The 20204-nt window shown below is 47.1% G+C and overlaps 3 protein-coding genes and 1 long non-coding RNA gene across 12 annotated transcripts in view; 1 reads left to right on the forward strand and 3 right to left on the reverse strand.

Annotated features, from left to right (window-relative positions):
* The window catches only part of SPAG5 (sperm associated antigen 5), a 24409-nt gene extending 21988 nt beyond the window's left edge, over window positions 1-2421 (reverse strand). For all 3 annotated transcript variants that reach the window (XM_031657439.1, XM_031657438.1, XM_031657437.1), the window contains exons 1-2: window positions 2250-2421; window positions 1864-1989 (exon numbers count right to left, since the gene is read on the reverse strand). In XM_031657439.1, coding sequence (XP_031513299.1) covers window positions 1864-1989; window positions 2250-2300 — 177 coding nt within the window. In that variant the 5' untranslated portion in view covers window positions 2301-2421. The remainder of the gene's footprint in view (window positions 1-1863; window positions 1990-2249) is intronic.
* Window positions 2144-19617, forward strand: LOC116271030. Its single transcript, XR_004179376.1, has 2 exons — window positions 2144-3183; window positions 18242-19617. It is a non-coding gene; the product is annotated as an uncharacterized LOC116271030 (long non-coding RNA).
* RSKR (ribosomal protein S6 kinase related) lies at window positions 9977-16281 on the reverse strand. 3 transcript variants are annotated; one of them, XM_003912509.5, is made up of 12 exons: window positions 16071-16281; window positions 15414-15656; window positions 15236-15319; window positions 15042-15110; window positions 14582-14651; window positions 14229-14333; window positions 14014-14054; window positions 13738-13765; window positions 13543-13632; window positions 13369-13457; window positions 13120-13230; window positions 9977-12673 (listed from the first exon to the last, which is right to left on the reverse strand). In XM_003912509.5, the coding sequence occupies exons 1-12, from the start codon at window positions 16245-16247 to the stop codon at window positions 12452-12454; spliced, it is 1329 nt and encodes a 442-aa protein (XP_003912558.2). In that variant the 5' UTR covers window positions 16248-16281; the 3' UTR covers window positions 9977-12451. The 3 variants fall into 3 exon arrangements, with proteins under 3 accessions (XP_003912558.2, XP_031513300.1, XP_031513301.1); XM_031657440.1 differs by having other exon boundaries at window positions 11841-12673; window positions 15414-15653; XM_031657441.1 differs by having other exon boundaries at window positions 11841-12622.
* KIAA0100 (KIAA0100 ortholog) overlaps window positions 16401-20204 on the reverse strand; it is a 32282-nt gene continuing 28478 nt past the window's right edge. For 3 of the 5 annotated variants that reach the window (XM_031657435.1, XM_009189952.4, XM_021928859.2), the window contains 7 exons: window positions 19189-19275; window positions 18846-18956; window positions 18575-18710; window positions 18336-18466; window positions 18053-18154; window positions 17621-17755; window positions 16407-17203 (listed from right to left, as the gene is read on the reverse strand). In XM_031657435.1, the coding sequence (XP_031513295.1) occupies window positions 17021-17203; window positions 17621-17755; window positions 18053-18154; window positions 18336-18466; window positions 18575-18710; window positions 18846-18956; window positions 19189-19275 (885 nt within the window). In that variant the 3' untranslated portion in view covers window positions 16407-17020. Of the gene's footprint in view, window positions 17204-17620; window positions 17756-18052; window positions 18155-18335; window positions 18467-18574; window positions 18711-18845; window positions 18957-19188; window positions 19276-20204 lie in introns of all 5 variants that reach the window. The other 2 variants (XM_003912500.4, XM_009189951.3) reach the window with 2 other exon arrangements.

Consider the following 20204-nt stretch of genomic DNA (forward strand, 5'->3'; position numbering starts at 1 on the left):
CTAGCCTAGGGAACAAGAGCGAAACTGCATCTCAAAATAAATTAATTAATTAATAATCATAATAAATTCTATAAGCTCTATAGAGCTCAATTTCTACCTAGTACTTATTTATTTTCCACCTTAAGCTGTACTGTCTAATATGATAGCTACCTGTCACACGTAGCTATTTAAATTAAAAATTCAGGCCGGGCACAGTGGCTCACGCCTGTAATCCCAGCTCTTTGGGAGGCGAAGGCGGGCAGATCACCTGAGGTCATGAGTTCGAGACCAGCCCGATCAACGTGGAGAAACCCCATCTTTACTGAAAATACAAAAATTAGCTGGGCGTGGTGGCACACGCCGGAGGCTGAGACAGGAGAATTGCTTGAACCCGGGAGGCAGAGGTTGCAGTGAGCCGAGATCACACCATTGCACTCCAACCTGGGCAACAAGAGCGAAACTCCATCTCAAAAAAAAAAAAAAAATTTAATTTAATTTAATTAAAAATTCAATTCTTCAGGCCAGGCGCAGCGGCTCACACCTGTAATCCCAGCACTTTGGGAGGCCGAGGCAGGCGGACCACTTGAGGTCAGGAGTTTGAGACCAGCGTGGCCAACATTGTGAAACCCTATCTCTACTAAAAATACAAAAAATTACCTGGGTGTGGTGCCATGCACCTGTAATCCCAGTTACTCAGGAGCCTGAGGCAGGAGAATTCCTTGAGCCCTGGAGGCAGAGATTGCAGTGAGCCAAGATCACTCCACTGCACTCCAGCCTGGGTGACAGAGCAAGACTCCCATCTCAAAAACAAAAAACTTCAATTCTTCAGTCACCTCAGCCACATTTTAAGTGCTCGGTAACCATGTGACTAGTAGTTACCATGCTGGACAGCACAGATTATCAAATATTTCCCTCATCCCAGAAAGTTCTATTGGACAGTAGGTATTTTGCAAATCTTTCAAGAAAGACTGCTATCATCCTACTGTTACTCAGGATGTCATCTGTCTTTATACACTCTTTCCTCCTCAAACCAATTTTACTGATATCCCATCTCCTTCCAAAAATTCATATGCATGAAAATGAATAGATATGATTAATGAAATAACAAAGTCATGGTCAAAAAAGAGGAAGCAAAACTTCCTATTTTGCGAGTAACAGTAGCTGTATGTGATGATCCAGTTTGGCCTTGAGCTTTCTAGAAGGCAAAGCAAGAGGGAAAATATGGTAAACTGCATAGTTCTCATTATCAGAAAGAAAAGGATAGCAATTTCTTCAGGAAGACAATTTTTCCAGGCAGTTAGTCCCAAAGCCTTTCTTTGAGGAATCTTATACAGGAGTCAAGCTTCTTCCTTGACAAGTTTTGACAGCAACTGAAATGCAGTTTCTACATGGCTACATCTCTCAAGACGTTTAACAAAAGTACAAATCAGTGAGGGCAATTCTGCAAGGGGCTAGTTTAAACTAAGGTGATCCAAGTACCCTGCCTTCCAGCGGTGTAACTTGATCCCAGGAGAGTTCTCACTACCTCCTAGAGTGAATGGATATTGCCTCAATCTTACAGCTGACTGACCTTTCCATAAGTGACCCCATGTTGGAGGAAGAGCACTAATCAGAGTGGCAGGATTTCTAAGTAGTTTGATAAAGGTCGAAGGGAGGAGGAGGAGGTAATAAAAACTAACAGCTAAACAGAGATTCAGGTTCTCAGTGGATTTCCTTTAACCACCCTAGGGCACCTCTCTGTTGGCCTGAATAGCTGTAAATGGATGTCAGTGACGTAGAAGACTTCATTATCGTTATTAATTATTCTAGCCCTGGCCCTCTGTTCCCCTGAGCTCTCACCCTGGGCAAACAGCCCAGTCGAGAAGCTGTCCAGGCGAATCTCACCTGCAGCCCCAGATTGCACAGTGATGGGGTCAGCGAGGAGCAAGCGGGGGGCCTTTTTCCAGAGTTGCTGAGGGCACCGGGCTGCAGGATAAGTTCGCGGAGAGGAGTTCTCATAGCTGGTTTTCCCTGAGAAAGAAACCAAGAAAGAGGGCTAGTGTGAGGAAGCCTGGGCTCTGCTAGCCCGCCCTTCCTCCCTCCCTAAGAAGCCCAAGAGGCGATTAGAAGAGTAGGCTCGCATTCTAGTCGCGCAGGAGCGGCAAGGCGAACAAAGACTCCACAAGCACCCAACCCCGGGCACGACCCAACTTTCCAGGACAGTCGACACGGCCGGTGCCCCCGCGCCAGCAGCCCGGCCCAGCTCTCTCCGCCGGAGCTCTCCCGCTCACCGTCTGGGGCGAAGGCGACAGGCTAAGGCTCAGTTTTTTCACCCGCCACATCTTCAGCCAGAAGGCAGGCCGATCACGTCTCAAACCAAGTCGAGGACGCCATGTTCACCCGCCGTCTGTGTTTGAACCTGCTCTGCGCTTCCCAATTGGCTGCTTCAGGCGGGCGAGTCCGCTCGGCGCTGGGGCCCGGGGACGGGGGGCGGGGCCCGCGTTGACCACGCCCCCGGTCCTGCCAGCCAGTGGGTTGTCACGCGCTTTCCGCTGACGGAGCCCTCACCGCAGACACCGACTGTAGGGCTGGATGCGGGCCCGGCCCAGGACAGGTCTTGTGTCCTCACACCGGGAAGGACCCCGCAGGTAGCTGGGGAGTCCAGGAGTCCATCCCTCCTGATTCCAGTGGACCTCCTCACATTCATGGTGTTCACATCCAAGTTGTCTCCGTGGATGGAAAGAGCAAGCCGCTCCCTAGGTCTCCCTCAGGCCCCTCCAGCCGCAGCCTTGACGGGAAAGAGCCGGCCAGGGAGTCTAGAAGCCGAAGCGGTGACAAGCTGCTTCCCTAGGCTTGGTGGGCCCGCGTACAGGACGGCCTGGGCCGTGGTTCTTGACCTGGGCTGTAATGTCTCCAGAGTTTCTGGGCTTTTCCTGGCACTTGCTTAGGCCGGCTACCAGTTTACTGGGCTTACCGCCTACATGTATTGAACATTGAGTGTGTGCCTGGCGCTGTGCCGAATGGCGTGTAGTAGCTCATTTAATCCGCATAAGGACCTACGTAGTGAGAAATACTATAATACCCATTTGAAACAGGAAGGAGCTGAGTCAGAGAGACCGTGTGTAATTTGCTCAGCATCGCACAGATAGTTAAATGGCAGAGCCGCCCTTCATCCCCGCCCCGCCAGCTCCTGCCTTCTGCTTGTGCACGGGAAGCCTATTGAAGGTAGGACAGCCGAAAAGTAAGTATTCAGAGTGAGCCGTTTGCGAAGGTGTGTTCCTTTGCACACTCACGGCGCCCTATTTACACTCTGCAAGTCTTAATACATTGGGGGAAAGCAGCAGTCCAAAGAGTAGGAACTATGATGTTATAAACTGCAGCGTCCTCAGGACGGGCTTCCTAGCACTGTGTTGTCCAATACATTAGCCCTAGCCATAGTGGCTTTTGAGCACCTCAAATGTGACTAGTCCCAGTGGGAATGTGCTATAAATGTAAAACACTGTACAAACTGGATTTCAAACACGTCGTATGAAAAAAAGAATGCAAAATAGCACCAGGTGCCGTGGCTCCTGCCTGTAATCCCCGCACGGAGGAGGCAGAGGCAGGGGGATCCTTTAAACCCAGGAGTTCGAGACCTGCTTAAGCAATATAGTGAGACCTATGTCTACAAAAAAAAAAAAAAATTTAGACCGGGTGCGGTGGCTCACGCCTATAATCCCACACTTTGGGAGGCCAAGGCAGGCGGTTCACCTGAGGTCAGGAGTTGGAGACCAGCCTGCCCAACGCAGCGAAACCTCATTTCTACGAAAAATACAAAAATAAGCCTGGTGTGGTGGCACACGCCTGTAATCCCAGCTACTCGGGAGGCTGAGGCAGGGAGAATCACTTGAACCTGGGAGGCGGAGGTTGCAGTGAACTGAGATGGCACCACTACACTCCAGCCTGGGTGACAGAGCTACACTCCATCTCAAAAAAAAATATTTTTTGTAAACCAGGGGTGGTGGCACACACCTATAATCCCAGCTTGGGAGGATCGCTTGAACCTAGTTCAAGGCTGCTATGACATAACATCCCATCAGCATCTCCGCCTGGCGATGACAAAGCAAGACATTTAATGTTCAAAAAGTTGTCGTATCTTTCAAAATACTGTTTATATATTGAAATATTTTAGGAATATTGGGTTAAATAAATACATTAATTTTTGACAGGGTTTCCGGCTTTATCACCAATTCAGGCAGGAGTGCAGTGGTGCTACTTCATGGCCCCTGCAGCCTTGAACTCCTAGGGCTCAAGCTTCAACTTCCTGCCTCCCAGCCTCCCAGGCCGCGACACGGGATATGTGCCACCACACCTGGCTAATTTTTATAAAGACAATCCCTACATATTGCCCAGGCTGGTGGTTGACTCAGGGTCTAGTGATCCTCCCATCTCAGCTCCTCCAAAGTGTTGGGAGTACAGTCATGAACCACCCACCCAGCCTTTTTAAACTTTTTAATCTAATCTTTTTGAAACATGGTTCATGCAGTTGCTCAGGCTGGAGTGCAGCATGATCTCACCTCCTGCACCTGCAACCTCCGCCTCCTAGTTCAAGCCACCTTTTTGAGACGAGTCTTGCTCTGTGGCCCAGGCTGAGGCAGTGGCCGATCTCAGCCCGCTGCAGCCCAGCCCCGGTTCACTATTCTCCTGCCTCAGCCTCCCGAGAGTAGCTGGACTACAGGCTGCCTGCCAACTGCCACGCCAGCTTTTGGTTTTTGTATTTTTAGTAGAGACAGGGCTTCACCCGCGTTAGCTAGGATGGTCTCATCTCTGACCTCGCGATCCGCCTCGGCCTCTTCAGCCTCCCAAAGTGCTGGGATTACAGGCTTGAGCCACCGCCTGCCTCAAGTGATCCCTTGCTCAGCCTCCTGCTGAGTTATTGGGATTACAGGCATAGCCACCATGCCTGGCTGATTTTTGTATTTTTAGTAGAGACGGGGTTTCACCATGTTAGCCAAGCTAGTCTTGAATTCCTGAGCTCAGGAGATCCACCCGCCTCAGCCTCCCAAAGTGCTGGGATTACAGGCATGAGCCACTCTACCTGGTCCCTCATTTTACTTTTTGAATGTGGATACTAGCAAATTAAAAATTATTTAGGTGGGCTGGGCACAGTGGTTTGGCTAATCTTGGTTCACTGAAACCTCTGCCTCCCAGGCTTAAGCGATCCTCCCACCTCAGCCTCTTGAGTAGCTGAGACCATAGGTGCACACTACCATGCCCAGCTAATTTTTTGTTCTTGGTAGAGACAGGGTTTCACCATGTTGCCCAGGCTGGTCTCCAACTCCTGAGTTCAAGCTGCCTGCTTGCCTTGGCCTCTGAAAGTGCTGGGATTACAGACGTGAGCCACACTGACCTGGCCTATTTAATTTTTTTTTAAAAGTTTTGACAAGATTTCTACATTGAAGACTCTATCAAACAAATAACCAACAAATTGAGATTACTAATTTATTACATCAATGAGCAAGTGCACAAATGAACAGATTAATATGTAATAAAGTAACTTAGGTTAGAGGTAAGAAATAATGAGTAGAGCTACAAAGATACTTTACTTTTCTTTTTTTTTTTTTTTTTTGACGGGGAGTGGCCCCCGCTGGGGTGTGGTGGGCCGGTCTTGGCTCACTGCAAGCTCCACCTCCCGGGTTCAGGCCATTCTCCTGGCTCCGCCTCCCGAGGAGCTGGGACTACAGGCACCCCGCCCCCCCGCCGGGCTGTTTTTTTTTTTTTTTTGTATTTTTTAGTAGAGACAGGGTTTCACCATGTTAGCCAGGATGGTCTCGATCTCCTGACCTTGTGATCCGCCCGTCTCGGCCTCCCAAAGTGCTGGGATTACAGACTTGAGCCACCGCACCCGGCCTACAAAGATACTTTTCTAGAAGAGTATAGGATTGGTGTTGACTAATCTTAAATTCTTACAAAAGATAATATGAAATATAGAATTAAATATCCATTATTACAAGTGAAGGCTATTGGATTTCTTTTTTTTGAGACAGAGTCTCGCCTCGCTCTGTCACCCAGGCTAGGATTAAATGCACGTGCCACCACACCTGGCTTTTGTATTTCTTTAGTAGAAACAGGGTTTTACCACATTGGCCAGGCTGGTCTTGAACTCCTGACCTCAAGTAATCCACCTGCCTCAGCCTCCCAAAGTGCTGGGATTAAAGGCATGGGCCACCATGCCTGACCTCTTTTTTTTGAAGCAAGGTCTCTGTGGAGTACCGTGGCATGATCATAACTCACTGTTTCAATTAGCAATAATCAGTAATAATTGTGCCTCAGATAAACCTTATTGGCTATGATACTGCCGCTGCCCAAAGCTGATTATAGGTAGCTGATCACTGTAGCCTCGACCTCCTGGGCTCAAGTAACCCTCCTCAGCCTCCGAAAGTGGTGTGATTATAGGCATGAGCCACTGCACCTGGTCCTGGTTTCGTTTAGATTAAAAAAAAAAAAAAAATCAGAGCATATAAATTTAAAAGATCATTTCAGATTGTACACTTAAAAAAATGGAAAAAAAAATTTTTTTTTGAGACGGTCTCACTCTGTCACTCAGGCTGGAGTGCAGTGGCACGATCTTGGCTCACTTCAACCTCTGCCTCCTAGACCCAAGCTACTCTTGAGCCTTAGCCTCCTGAGTACTGGGATTACAGGCACACACCACCATGCCCAGCTAATTTTTGTGTGCGTGTGTTTTTTTTTTTCTTGAGACAGAGTCTTGCTTTATCGCCCAGGCTGGAGTGCAGTGGCGCCATCTCGGCTCACTGCAAGCTCCACCTCCCGGGTTCACACCATTCTCCTGCCTCAGCCTCCCAAGAAGCTGGGACTACAGGCGCCTGCCACCACGCCTGGCTAATTTTTCTGTAGTTTTTAGTAGAGACGGGGTTGCATCCTGTTAGCCAGAATGGTCTCCATCTCCTGACCTTGTGATCCGCCCACCTCGGCCTCCCAAAGTGCTGGGATTACAGGCGTAAACCACCGCGCCTGGCCTAATTTTTGTATTTGTAATAGAGACAGGGTTTCGCCATGTTGGCCAGGCTGGTCTTGAACTCTTGGCCTCAAGTGATCCACCCACCTTAGCCTCCCAAAGTGCTAGGATTACACGCATGAGCCACTGCACCAGGCCTAAGGGAATTATTTTTTTTTTGAGATGGGGTCTCACTATCACCCAGGCTGCTGGAGTGCAATGGCGTGGTCTCGGCTCACTGCAGCCTCTGCCTCCCAGGTTCAAGCGATTCATTGTGTCGGCAGGCTGGTCTTGATTTGTCGACCTCGTGATCCACCCGCCTTGGCCTACCAAAGTGCTAGGATTTACAGACGTGAGCCACTGCGCCAGGCTGGGAATTTTTTTTTTAATTTTAATTTTTAATTTTTGTGGGTATATAGGTGTATATATTAAAATTAAGTCCATTTCATGTGAATAAGTAAAAGGTATAAGTCAGTGACTCTGAATGGAGGTGGAGGGAAGAGGAGGAGAGAATTCCTTCCAGAGATAATCACATCAGAACTGGATGAAATAGTCAGTGCTTTTTCAAATTATAAAATTATACTTTCTGAACCTTTTCGTTCTTTTTTAAGAAGGAGTTTCACTCTTGTTGCCCAGGCTGGAGTACAATGGCGCAATCTTGGCTCACTGCAACCTTCACCTCCCAGGTTCAAGCAGTTCTCCTGCCTCAGCCTCCCGAATAGCTGGGATTACAGGCATGAGCCATCACGCCCAGCTAATTTTGTATTTTTAGTAGTGACGGGGTTTCTCCATGTTGGTCAGGATGGTCTCGATCTCTTGACCTCGTGATCCACTCGCCTTGGCTTCCCAAAGTGCTAGGATTATAAGTCTGGGCCACCGTGCCTGGCCTTTTTTCTTTTTTCTTTTTTTGAGACAGAGTCTCCCTCTGTTGTCAGGCTGGAGTGCGCTGGCGCAATCTCGGCTCACTGCAATCTCTGCCTCCCAGGTTCAAGTGATTCTCCTGCCTCAGCCTCCCACGTAGCTGGGACTACAGGTGCCCACCACCACGCCTGGCTAATTTTTTGTATTTTTAGTAGGGATGGGGTTTTACCATATTGGCCAGGGTGGTCTCAATCTCTTGACCTCGTGATCCACCTGCCTCGGCCTTCCAAAGTGCTGGGATTACAGGGGTGAGCCACTGCGCCTGGCCCTCTTCTTTTCTTTCTTTTCTTTTTCTCTCTCACTCTGTCACCCAGACTGCAGTGCAGTGGCCAAATCATAGCTTCTATGATCATAACCTGGAGCTTCTGAGCTCGAGCAATCCTCCCATCTCAGCCTCCTGAGTAGCTGGGTACTACAGGACCATCATCACACCTGGTTATTTTTTTTATATTTTTATACAGACGAGGTCTCACTGTGTTGCCCAAGCTGTCCTGGAAGTCCTGAAGTGATCCTCCCACCTCGACCTCCCAAAGTGCTGGGATTACAGGTGTGAGCCACAATGCCCAGCCAAAACCTTGATTTTTCTGTCACCCCCTCCACTGCATCCTGAGAATCACTGCTGTAACAGACTACTGAAGAGAGTATGTTGAAAATGTTCCCATTTGGTAAGAAATAATTCAAACTACATTCATGTGATTATGGTCTCTAAACTAATATGACCTAGGAAAGAGACCCTAGTGACATTATGTTAACCATTTCTTAAGGACCTTAAACCCTAGTGACATTATGTTAACCATTTCTTAAGGACCTTAAACCCTAGTGACATTATGTTAACCATTTCTTAAGGACCTTAACCAATTGTGCTGCTGTGACCACAAAAGCCATATGTTGGGTGACCTGAATATTAATTAACACAGTATTATAAAATCCTCTGCATCTGTCCTTTGAAAAAGCATCACAGGGCTGCGAGCAGTGGCTCAGGCCTGTAATCCCAGCACTTTGGGAGGCCAAGACGGGTGGATCACCTGAGGTCAGGAGTTTGAGACCAGCCTAGTCAACATGGTGACACCCCATCTCTACTAAAAATACAAAAATTAGCTGGGCGTGGTGGCGGGCGCCTATAATCCCAGCTACTTGGGAGACTGAGGCAGAAGAATCACTTGAGCCCGGGAGGTGGAGGTTACAGTATGCTGAGATTGCAGCATTGCACTCCAGTCTGGGTGACAAGAGCAAAACTCAATCTCAAAAAAAAAAAAAAAAAGCATCACAGGCCAGGCACAATGGCTCATGCCTATAATCCTAGCACTTTGAGAGGCCAAGGCAGGCGGATCACTAGAGCCCAGGAGTTCAAGACCAGCCTGGGCTACATGGCGAAATCCCATCTCTTAAAGAAAAGGAAAAGGAAAGGGGAAGGGGAAAGAAAAGAAAAGAAATGATACGAATAATTTATTCATATCATTTATTTATATCATCTTATTTATATAAATAAATAAATTTCAGCATCACAGAAATCTGAACCCATACCCCACAATTAAGAACCAGTGGTTATTTTACACACCAGGAAACTAAGATCCAGAGAGGTTAAAATGACTTATTAAAGACGATGAGAGCCTGGGCGTCGTGGCTCACGCTTGTAATCCCAGCACTTTGGGAGGCCAAGGCGGGTGGATCATCTGAGGTCAGGAGTTCCACACCAGCCTGGCCAACATGGCGAAACCCCGTCTCAGAACACAAAAATTAGCCGGGTGTGATGGCATGCACCTGTAATCCCAGGTACCCAGGAGGCTGGGGCAGGAGAATTGTTGGAACCCAGGAGGCAGAGGCTACAGTGAGCCGAGATCGCGCCACTGCATTCCAACCTGGGCAACAGAGCAAGACTCCATCCCCACCAAAAAAAAAAAAAAAAAAGACGATGGGATAGTTATTGGTGGATCCAGGCATCAGATCTCCCAAATTCCAATCGAATGCTCTTAACAACTATTTTGGAAACCATTAATTCCTATTTTTAGTATTCAGTTTTTATCCAGTGTGTAGTTCTGGTCATCACAACTTTAAAAAAGTAATAAAAGTGTCTAAAGAGAAACAAATGAGATAAAAGGATACATTGTCTTATTTATTTATTTATATCCCAACCTTATTACAAGAAGGCTTACAAAGATGTAGATATTATAGTAATATAAAAGGATTAAAACTTAGAAAAATGAGAATAAGGAAAAGAAAAGTAGAAAAGGAGGACAGAACCAAGAACATGACTAGCATACAAAATACATAAACACTTGCTGAAGGTAGGCCACAAATTGGGCTCTAAATGGTCTACTATCAGTATAAACAGAAAAATACAATCAGTTGAATATTTAGTGTCCTTAAGGTAAAAACCAAACAGCAATTAGGAAAACTGGGTCCAGAGAAAATTTTTCCCATGCATTCTTAAATAGAACATTATGAACTGTTATGATAAACACCCTTTACAGTATCCACAGCAATTAAATTTATTTTTTTTCCTGAGACAGGATCTCACTCTGTTGCTCAGGCTGGATGCAGTGGCACGATCTTTACTCATTGCAACCTCCACCTCCTGGCTTCAAGCAATTCTTCCCCCTCAGCCTCCTGAGTAGCTGGGACTACCACGTGCGCCACCATGACCGACTAATTTTTGTATTTTTTTGGTAGAGACAGGGTTTCACCGTGTTGCCCAGGCTGGTCTCGAACTCCTGACCTCAGGTGATCCGCCTACCTCGGCCTCCCAAAGTGCTGGGATTACAGGTGTGAGCCACCACACCTGGCCAGCAATTAAATTTCATAGAGATTTTCATATGGATTACCAAAGTCCAATCCAGAAAAAGCAATTCTGCAGAGGCCAATAAAATGCCAGCTATGCATAGGGAAATCTGGTTTAATCTAGAGACAGAATTAATAAACAGAACTACAGAGTACTCTCCAGACTATCTTTTGTCCAGAGAGATTAGATATAACTGAATAATATGGTCTAGATTAAAACTTACTTACCCTCAAGTCTCAGGACAAAAATGAAAATTGTGAATAAAGAAAAATGAAAAGAAGTCATAAAGGCCCAAACTGTATATTAAGGTCCAGATGATTTTCCTTACTAAAGGAAAAGGTTATTGAGATATGTCTCTAACCTTAAATCTTTTCTTTTTCTTTTGAGACAGAGTCTACCTCTGTCGCCCAGGAGTGCAATGGCACAATCTCAGCTCACTGCAACCTTGGTCTCCGGGGTTCAAGCAATTCTCCTGCCTCAGCCTTCTGAGTAGCTGGGACTACAGATGTGCAGCACCACGCCCAGCTAATTTTTGTATTTTTTAGTAGAGACAAGGTTTCAACATGTTGGCCACACTGGTCTCAAACTCTTGACCTCAACTGATCTGCCCACCTTGGCCTCCCAAATAACTTTAAATCTTAAAGTTGATGCATGCCTCTTAATCTCTTGGTTTGCCCATCAGAAACTGAATCATGGGCTGACTAGGATAAATTATCCGTTTAATAATCCTATGCTTTTCAAAGAAGTTTTATTTTGGATAACTGTTCCAATTAGAGACCTAGAGAAGACATTTAACCCACCCATGTTTCAGTTTCTATTTTCTTCCTCACTAGATTATTTTATTCACTTTTCAATTTTTAAAAATTAGATTTATTGCAGACTGGCCTCAAGCTCCCAGACTATATTTTTTAGCTGTATTATGTAGGGGTTGAAATGCCAGCTTTTAAGACTTTTGAAAAATTCACAGGCTGGGTGTGGAGGCTCATGCCTGTGAAGGTTGCAGTGAGCTGAGATCGTGCCACTGCACTCCAACCTGGGTGACAAGAGTGAGACCCTATCTCAAAAAAAAAAAAAAAAAAAAAGTGGGGGGGCCTGGTGGAGTGGCTCACACCTATAATTCCAGCACTTTGGGAGGCCGAGGCAGGCCGATCACTTGAGGTCAGGAGTTTGAGACCAGGCTGGCCAACATGGTGAAGCCCTGTCTCTACTAAAAAATACAAAAATTAGCTGGGCATAATGGTGTGCACCTGTAATCCCAGCTACTCGGGAGACTGAGGCATGAAAATCACTTGAACCCGGGAGGCGGAGGTTGCAGTGAGCTGAGATTGTGCCACTGCACTCCAGCCTGGGCAACAGAGTGAGACTCTGTCTCAAAAAAAAATTAAAAAAATAAAAATAAAAATTCATATTGCTTCTGACAAGCCTATTAAACACATCAATAGCACCCTGGGAACCCATGAAGTATTATTATTGCTCAAGAAAGGAAACAAGTGGAAGCAGCCCTGGCTGAGAGCCTGCGGGTAAGAGCACTGGAGAAGTAAAGAAAAGGAAAAGGTCACCACCCTGATCTGAGATGTTGAATTGAGAGGTAGGTTGTATGATAGGGAAGGAATAGGGCCAGCTGTGGCTGCCAGTAGCAGAATGTCCAAGGTTGGAACTCTGGTCTAAAGCCTAGGAGAACAGAACGGTGAGGCTACAAAATAAAAATAAACTGGATTATCAAGGTGGTCATACTGAGTGGGCAGTGATGGAGATCTTCAGGCTCCCAACCAGGCCCCAATTTACAGTAGAGAGGCTCAAGCAGGGATAGGGTAGAGCAGGAAGGACTCCAGATCACAGTCAAAGTCATCGAAGGGCATGGTCTCTGCTGAACTGGGCTGTGTAGCTTGTGTCTCCGTGACAAAGTTCACTGGCTGCTTCTGTAGGAGCTCTGGGTCAAAGGCCACACCCCGAAAGAAAGGGTGGACCTGGAAGTGATGCAGATAACGTAGACGATGGAGGGGGTTCTGGCATAAGAGCTGAAGGAAAATAGAGCATGAAGGATGATGACTAGGACAGGAAAGGCCTGAACAGAAAGGATGGAAAAGAAGAAAGAAGTTCGTGGAGCTGTGGAGGGCAGGAATAAGAACCCTGAAGAGTAGATGATTTGTAAAAGAGGGAGAAATAGAGGCTAATTTGGGGCAAAGGTGGGAATAAGGAGCTGTACTTGTGAGTTTTCAGATGAGTGTACAGTGCTCCACTCTCTCAGAAGGGACCTCTCTGTTCTAGATGGGGAGATTTGGGGGACCAGGAACTTAGGAATGTGACTCAGTACAGCTTAGATGGCAAGTAGTTAGGTAGTTAAGTAAAAGTTGGAGCCCCCCCAAAAAAAATTAATGAGAGGAATGAGGAAACATCACTTTAATGAAGGCAGGAGAGCATGAATGGTTTGGTAGCCAAGAAGGAAAGCAGCGCTCATCCTTACCTCATGGAGCAGGAGTGAGAGGCCCTGGTTAAGAGAAGCTGGGATCTCAGAGTCACTGTGGGTCACACTTGCCAACATGGCCACATGATCTCTCTCTGCAGCCACTGGAAACTGAGTTAAGAGGTAGGGAGTGGGGATGGGGGTAGGGGTTTCTTCCTTAGTAGGAATAAGACAAGATTTCCTAAGGTCTTCCTTCTTCCCACCACAGGCAAAGCTCTTCTCTGCCCAAAACTACTAGTATTCTCTCACCTTTCCCGTTGCCAGAGAGAAAAGCAAGACACCCAGGGACCACCAATCAGCGGCATGGTTGTAAGGTCCTCCACTTAGGACCTCTGGGGCTACAGATTTCAAAGACACTCGTCACTGACATCCTTTAGCTATCCTCCTGCCCAATGCTTACCCATCAGCTTTAACCTCTCTCACCCATGTACTGAAGAGTGCCACAGATAGTGTAGGCTCGAGCTCCCTGGGGCAGGTGGCGGGACAGACCAAAGTCTGTCAGTTTCAGATGGCCTATAAAGAAGGTAAGGCAACCACACCACTGTTCCACCCCTCGTCAGCCATGATTTATTCCCAAAGTACCTCTCATCCTGGGGCTAGGGAAGGAAAAATACTTACCTCGTTCATCTAGAAGAATATTCTCCATCTGAAAGATCACAGGTGAGAAGTAATTCTTCCTTTTCCTTTCAACTCTCTTTCATCATGTATACACCCCAGATGAAGGTTATGCCCTACTCAGCACTCAAATCTATACTCAGAGAGCCCTTGCCCAAATCCTTGGCACCCATGGGGGCCCCAATGTCTACAGTTCTCTGCTCCCTAACTTCTTGGACTTGTTGGGACTTCTTATTGAGACTCTTTCTCAGACAAAGGGAAAAAAGCACTTAACTCTACCTTCACATCTCGATGCATGATGCCCAAGTCATGGAGATAACCTGTGGATAACAAGTATGGGGCGTGCTGCAGCTTTTCTGTCCTTTCCAGTTTCCGTAGTAGCCCTCATCCCATCCCTCTCCTATTCTTTGACCTCCATTATTTATATTAATTCTTTACTCTCCTTCCCAACTTAAATCTTCCCTCCCCATTTCCTTTACCACTGTTTCACTTACACAGTACCAGGACCAACTCGGCAGCAAAGAGACGGATGGAAGCCTCAGGAAAGCAGCCAACAGCCGACCAAAGGGAGTACAGATCTGTGCTGCAGTAGCTACACACTGCAAAGCCAGTGTGAAGCTACATACATTGCCAGAAGTCTAGGCAATGTTTGGGAGCTGCAATGCCTGGGCTCAAGGCATTGTAGGCCTCCTGCCCAAAATACCACTTGCTGTTCCCCCTCCCTTTGGGACAGAGAGGTGCCATGAGAAGGGGGACAGAGCAAAGGCAGAACAAGCCAAAGAGATAATCTCAGGTGGGGATATAGCACAAGGACCCTGGGGGATGAGGAGAGAGTCCAGTCACTCACTAATGAAAAGGTGCCGTTTTCCCTGCCAGCTGTCCCCCAAGCTGTGTACAAAGGGATGGTTGATCTGTCGCTAGGGACAAAGCAAACAGGAAGTTAGGGAGGAACATGGTCATTGAGAATAAAGGCAGCCGAGAACTCAGGTTTTACTCAGATGCGCAGAGGGGGAACTGCTGCCTCATCTCTCAGTTCAGAGGAACTCAATAATTGGAACTATCTGGTAATCCTAGAACCAGCAAATACTAAGGAATACACTGGGACATGCTTAAGAGATTTCCCTGGTAGGACATGAGAAAACTGTGTTGAGAGCTGATAGATACTTTTCCCAGGACCTACTTTAGTGTCAAACTAGGCTGAAGCAGATGGAGGAGGCAGAACCAGGAAAAGGTGGTGGTCAAGAAAGGTACTTTCCCTACCTGTGGCCTAGCTCTTCCCACAATCCTTTCCAGGACTCTGTGCATACCTGGATGCTAACCTCCTCTTTGCACTGCCTCACAGCATCCCTCTGTAGGACCTTTACCTTGGACACCACCTATAAAGGGAGAGTAGTGATGACTCATAGAGGATAGTGCTATTGAATTGTTTACTCCTCCCAACCTCTCTGGAATCAAGACTGGAAACAGAGACTAGAGAATAATGTGGTACCTAAGCCCCTACCTTCATTGCAAATATAGCTTTCTGGGTGCAATCTAGCACCTTGAGGACAGTTCCAAAGGAGCCTTTAGCCACAAGGCCTAAAATCTGTACAGAGAAATGGAGAACAGGCCAGTTGAGACTGGTCATTTCCAACTTCTCCCAAAGACTGAGACCCCACTCAGGGATTCCACTGACTTACCTTCAGCTGCTGCTGCCCCCTAATGGGCCTAATGGGAAACTCTGGTAGAAAGAGGTTGATGAACTGAGGCACTGGCCACTCTGGCAGAGACTTCAGTAGTGGGGCTGGCTTTAGGGACTCCCGGTGCAGATAGTGATGCCCCCGTAGTTCCCAGAGTTCTTCCAGATCTGACCTGATGGTTCCCACATCTGACCAGAGGCTCTTCCAGCCTCGGGCCCAGGGGCCCCGGATGTTGCCACCCTGCTGAGAACCAAGGGAGCCACTCTAAACTTTCTGCTCCTGAGGCATAGCAGGTTCCACCCATCTTACTAGGCACTCCCTCCCCTTAAGTCTCAACCCTTAGAGGTACATTTTTGAGCATGAGGCAAAATTCCCATTACCCTTGCTTTGTGCTAAGCCCTGGATTTCCTGGACACAATTCAAATCCTCTAGGAAAATAATTGTTGGACATTTTCACCATGATACATTAATAATACAGCCTGCACCTCAGTATTGGGCTGTGATGCTTTCATAGCATAGCCTCCCTGCCCCACCCCCACATTGGGTAATCACTGCCATGCTCCTAACCAGGAACTTCCCAGGCCTCAAGCCCCCCAGGCCTCAAGCCCATGTCTCCCTCTCCTCCCCTCAGTAGGCTGCCAGAGCCCCACAGCCTACCTTGTGAGGAACAGCCACCCGGGTGTGTTGCCCCTGCCGACAGCTTACTGCTCCCATCCCCAGCCTCTGCCTCCTCTCTCTGCTAAATCTGCTGTCCCAGTTACATAAGCAATTCCTCTCCCTGATGCTGCATGACACGAGTCCCGCCTCTTCCAGTGTGCAGAAACCCATCAGCATGGGGCCAGAGTCACACTAGGACTAGAAATTTCTGTAATACAGCTTCAGGGCAGAGAAGAAGGGGCCACCCTCAGAGTGGCAGCTGCAGGATGTCTTGGGTTGATGAGGAAGGGATACAGATTGAATGCAGGCACTCAACACACACACAAAAAATGAGCATCAAATTTAAAATATCTTTTTTTTTCTCTTTAAATCATTTTGCCATTTTCCAGGGCATATCCTAGGGGGAAGGGTAGGGGACCCATGGCCAGCCCTGGCTCCTACTGCCATCCTCCCAAGTGAACTTAGCACAGAGACTGGGGAGGGGTTGATCGCCGCTCAGAACACCAATACCTCTTTCATACATGGCAGTGGAGTGAGGATCAGAGGATCAGCCCCCTCCCCTGTTTCCTGGCACAGAGGGAGGACAGTTACACTTAGAAATATATATAATATATATATTTATGTATGTTTATAAAAATTTATCACACTTGATCAGGACTATCCCCCTACCCTTTCACTTGACCCCAAGGAATAGGGTCCTGCCCTGGGCCCGTTCCCTGGGTCTTGCTCTCTTGTTGTCTCTCTGGCCCTGAACCTGATCAGCGTGAGATGGAACTCAGCATTACTGTCCACCATGCCCTGCAGTGAACAGGGCAGGTGGTGAACAGCAATGCCTATGGGCTCTGACACCCACAAATCCTGGTGGATAAAGGGAAGCCCCTCCCACCCCACAAGTCCCTGGAGCCTGAGCCAGAGTCAGATCCTGTACTGTAGCCACTCGAATCGCCAAATCATTTGCGCCTGCCAAAGATGGACTTCTTGCCAGGGTTCTTGTCGCCCACACTTAAACCAATGAGGAGCCGGGCTTTCTCCTCCTCTTCCTGCTGTTGCATGTTCAGATCCGATTTAGTTTCTAGCTTTCCCCGGACCTCAGAGCCTGTTGCAGGCTTCAGTCTTAGCTTCTCTTTGATCACCTGGCAGATTGGAGAGGAGTAAAGGAAAAGGTAAATATTAGTGGGCAGGCAGAATAAATCAAAATGAACCAAGACAATAAAGATTTATTAAACACATCCAAGGCACAATGGGGCAATTCACATACAATGGTCTCTGCTTTCAAGAAGCTTACAGTCTAATGATAACTCCTTCTAAACTTTAGGTTGTGTTAGCTCTCAGTTCCCTAAAATCAATGGTAATATATGAAACACTCAATAAACATTGAATTTAATAATCTGAGTGAGGTCATGGAGACGGCAGGCATAGAAGTCACTCACCACATGCACCTGCCCTTTCCCAAGGATATTTATTCATGGATTCTAAAACGAAAGGCTCCCCAAAAGAGGATCTGCCTGCCAGCCCCGTTAACCAAACAGCCATGAGCCCTGGCGGGATACCTGGGCAACCAGGGCTTTGCGGCTGTCCCTTTTGACAGCCATGGCAAAGTCTAGCCATGTCCATGTGTTGTTGTGGTACTCCAGACAGGGCAGCACCAGGTTAAGGTCACCCCAGTCCACACTGTTCTTCTCACCCTGTAAGAGGAGGGGGAGGGGAAAGAAAAAAAGAGGGGTGGGAAATACATCAGCTGCCATTTTGAGTCCAAGCCAGTCACTTCAGCACAAGGCCTACAATAGTAACCTATATATACTGGTTTCCTCTTAATCTCAGTCTCGTAATGGTGCTGACTCTTGAGGGTAGCAGAGGGAACAGCAGATATATCACCCACAGCTCAGCGTCACAAAAAACCTAGCTGTCTCCCTGTCTAGAATCTCTGATCTTATCTGGTTCCCTGCCCACCCTGTTCTACAAAGTACTTGAAAGGTGCAGACCTTGTAGCTGACACACAGTGGAACCTGTGGAATCTTTATGTAGATGAAGGAGTTGTTCATGGCAGCTCGCTCTTTCATCTTGTCAATGTCATCCACAGGGTGCTAAGAAAGGCAGGCAAGGAGTATGAGCCCTGAATCCATCAGAAGAAACTCAGGACCCCAAACATCTCCCTCTTCTTTTATCCCTAGAATGGACTCAGAGGAAACCGAAGAAATCCCAAATCACACCAAACAGGACCTCAGGACTCTCCCATTTTTCTATCATCAGGGGCATGTTTGGTACCTCTGGAGATTTGCGAAATGACCTTCTGACCCCAGAACTCCGAGTCAAACCCTGTGCCACACCCTTCCCAGGGCCCAGTGGTACTGCATCATCTGTTGCAATCAGCTGCCGAGGCTTCACCACTGGTATTCCTATGAAAAAGCAAGTGCACCAGCTGTCATCTATCCTCATTCTGAAGTCTCAGCTGTCTTTGGGGCTGCTACCCTATTCTTTTGGGGCTCCACCATAAAAGTTCTCACCAGTAGTCACCAGTTTGGACTTATCCTCTTCATCACCAACTTCATCATCTTCCACACTTCGGCCAGGAAAGAAAAAGCCCATCATTCTATGGAAGAACTGGTGTGTCAGCTGGATGGTGAGAGGCACCACATTTACCTAAAAAGGAGAAAGATTCAAGAAGTAATTAAGCTCAGACACCATGATCAGTTTACCTACTCCTAATATCGTGTAACACACAGCTGGCTTTTGAATGTCCTTTGTTCCCAGGTCCCCAAGGGACTGCTTACTAACCTCAAAATGCTCCTTAACAGAGATACCCCCAACAGGGGGCCGAACTTTGCTGAAGAGGCGGAGAGCTAGCTGTCGCCCAGACTGGCAGGAGCTCTGGGGCCGCAGTACTACCTGTAGGATAGAGAGTAAACAACAGCCCAACCCAATGTCCTTCCTGCCATAAAGCAACCCCCAAATCCTCCGCAGAATGAGAGGAGAAGCAATGGTATTGCTAAGCTGGGCAAGCTTTCACCCTCTCAGATCACCACATTGTTTTCCATAGTGGATTTATATTGAACGGCCGTTATAAATGCCCTGTGCTAAAAATATGCAAATGGACTAGGAATGGGGAAAAAAGACTTGCCTTATAGACAGCATTGGGGAGGAGGTTGTTCATAGTAAACCAGCCCAACTCCAGAAGATGTTCTGCTGTGTCATCAGATTTATTCACCTATAAAGACAGTTTTGCCCCATCTACTATAATAAACCTTTCTCAGAAGTCTACTAGACAATTGCTATGTATCCAGTTTGTTTTCAGGCTCTACATATGCCTAATCCCAACTCTGATATCTCCTTCAAACTCATACAGTCAAAACTCTTTAATCCAGTGTGTCTCATGGGCACTATTGTCCAGGACACTAAATGCTGATAGTACTATCTAGCCATTGTGACATTAAAAAATGTTCTAATTCATTTCCAAATGCCCCTTGTAGGAGAAAGTAATAAATAATACTGCCTTCTTTACATCAATGGCAGAAAAGCTGAATGTCAGTATTAGAATATTCTATTCCAAGCTGGACATGAAAGATTATTTGCCTCTGGACCATACTTCTAGGGATCATCTTCTTACTCAACAAGAGAAGTATTTGATCAAACTCATCTGTATCTGTATCTTATTCTATTTTATTTTTTTTGAGATAGGGTCTCACTCTGTTGCCCAGGCTGAAGTGCAGTGGCACAATCTTGGCTCACTGCAACATCCATCTCCTGGGTTCAAGCGATTCTCCTGCTTTAGCCTCCTGAGTAGCTGGGATTACAGATGCACACCACCACACCCAACTGACTTTTGTTTTATTTTTAGATAGAGTCTCACTCTGTCACCAGGCTGAAGTGCAGTGGCACGATCTTGGCTCACTGCAACATCCACCTCCCAGGTTCAAACGATTCTCCTGCTTCAGCCTCCCGAGTAGCTGGGACCACAGGGGTGCACCACCACGCCTGGCTAATTGTTGTATTATTAGTAGAGATGGGGTTTCACCGTGTTGGCTGGTCTTCAACTCCTGACCTCAGGTGATGCACCTGCCTCGGCCTTCCAGAGTGCTGGGATTATAGGTGTGAGCCACCATGCCCGGCCTATCATATATGTTTTTAATTATTTAT

Source organism: Papio anubis, chromosome 17 (genome assembly GCF_008728515.1).
Source record: "Papio anubis isolate 15944 chromosome 17, Panubis1.0, whole genome shotgun sequence".
NCBI classification, from domain to species: domain Eukaryota; kingdom Metazoa; phylum Chordata; class Mammalia; order Primates; family Cercopithecidae; genus Papio; species Papio anubis.

Excerpts from the sequence above, each read along its gene's own strand:
- RSKR (XM_003912509.5), bottom strand. The coding sequence starts at position 16,247 with ATGCTGATGGGTTTCTGCACACTGGAAGAGGCGGGACTCGTGTCATGC. Across the intron at positions 14,055-14,228 it reads CGAGTTGGTCCTGGTACTGT|GTTATCTCCATGACTTGGGC; the intron begins GTAAGTGAAACA and ends TGTTATCCACAG. Across the intron at positions 13,458-13,542 it reads TGGCACTCTTCAGTACATGG|CCCCAGAGGTCCTAAGTGGA; the intron begins GTGAGAGAGGTT and ends TGAAATCTGTAG.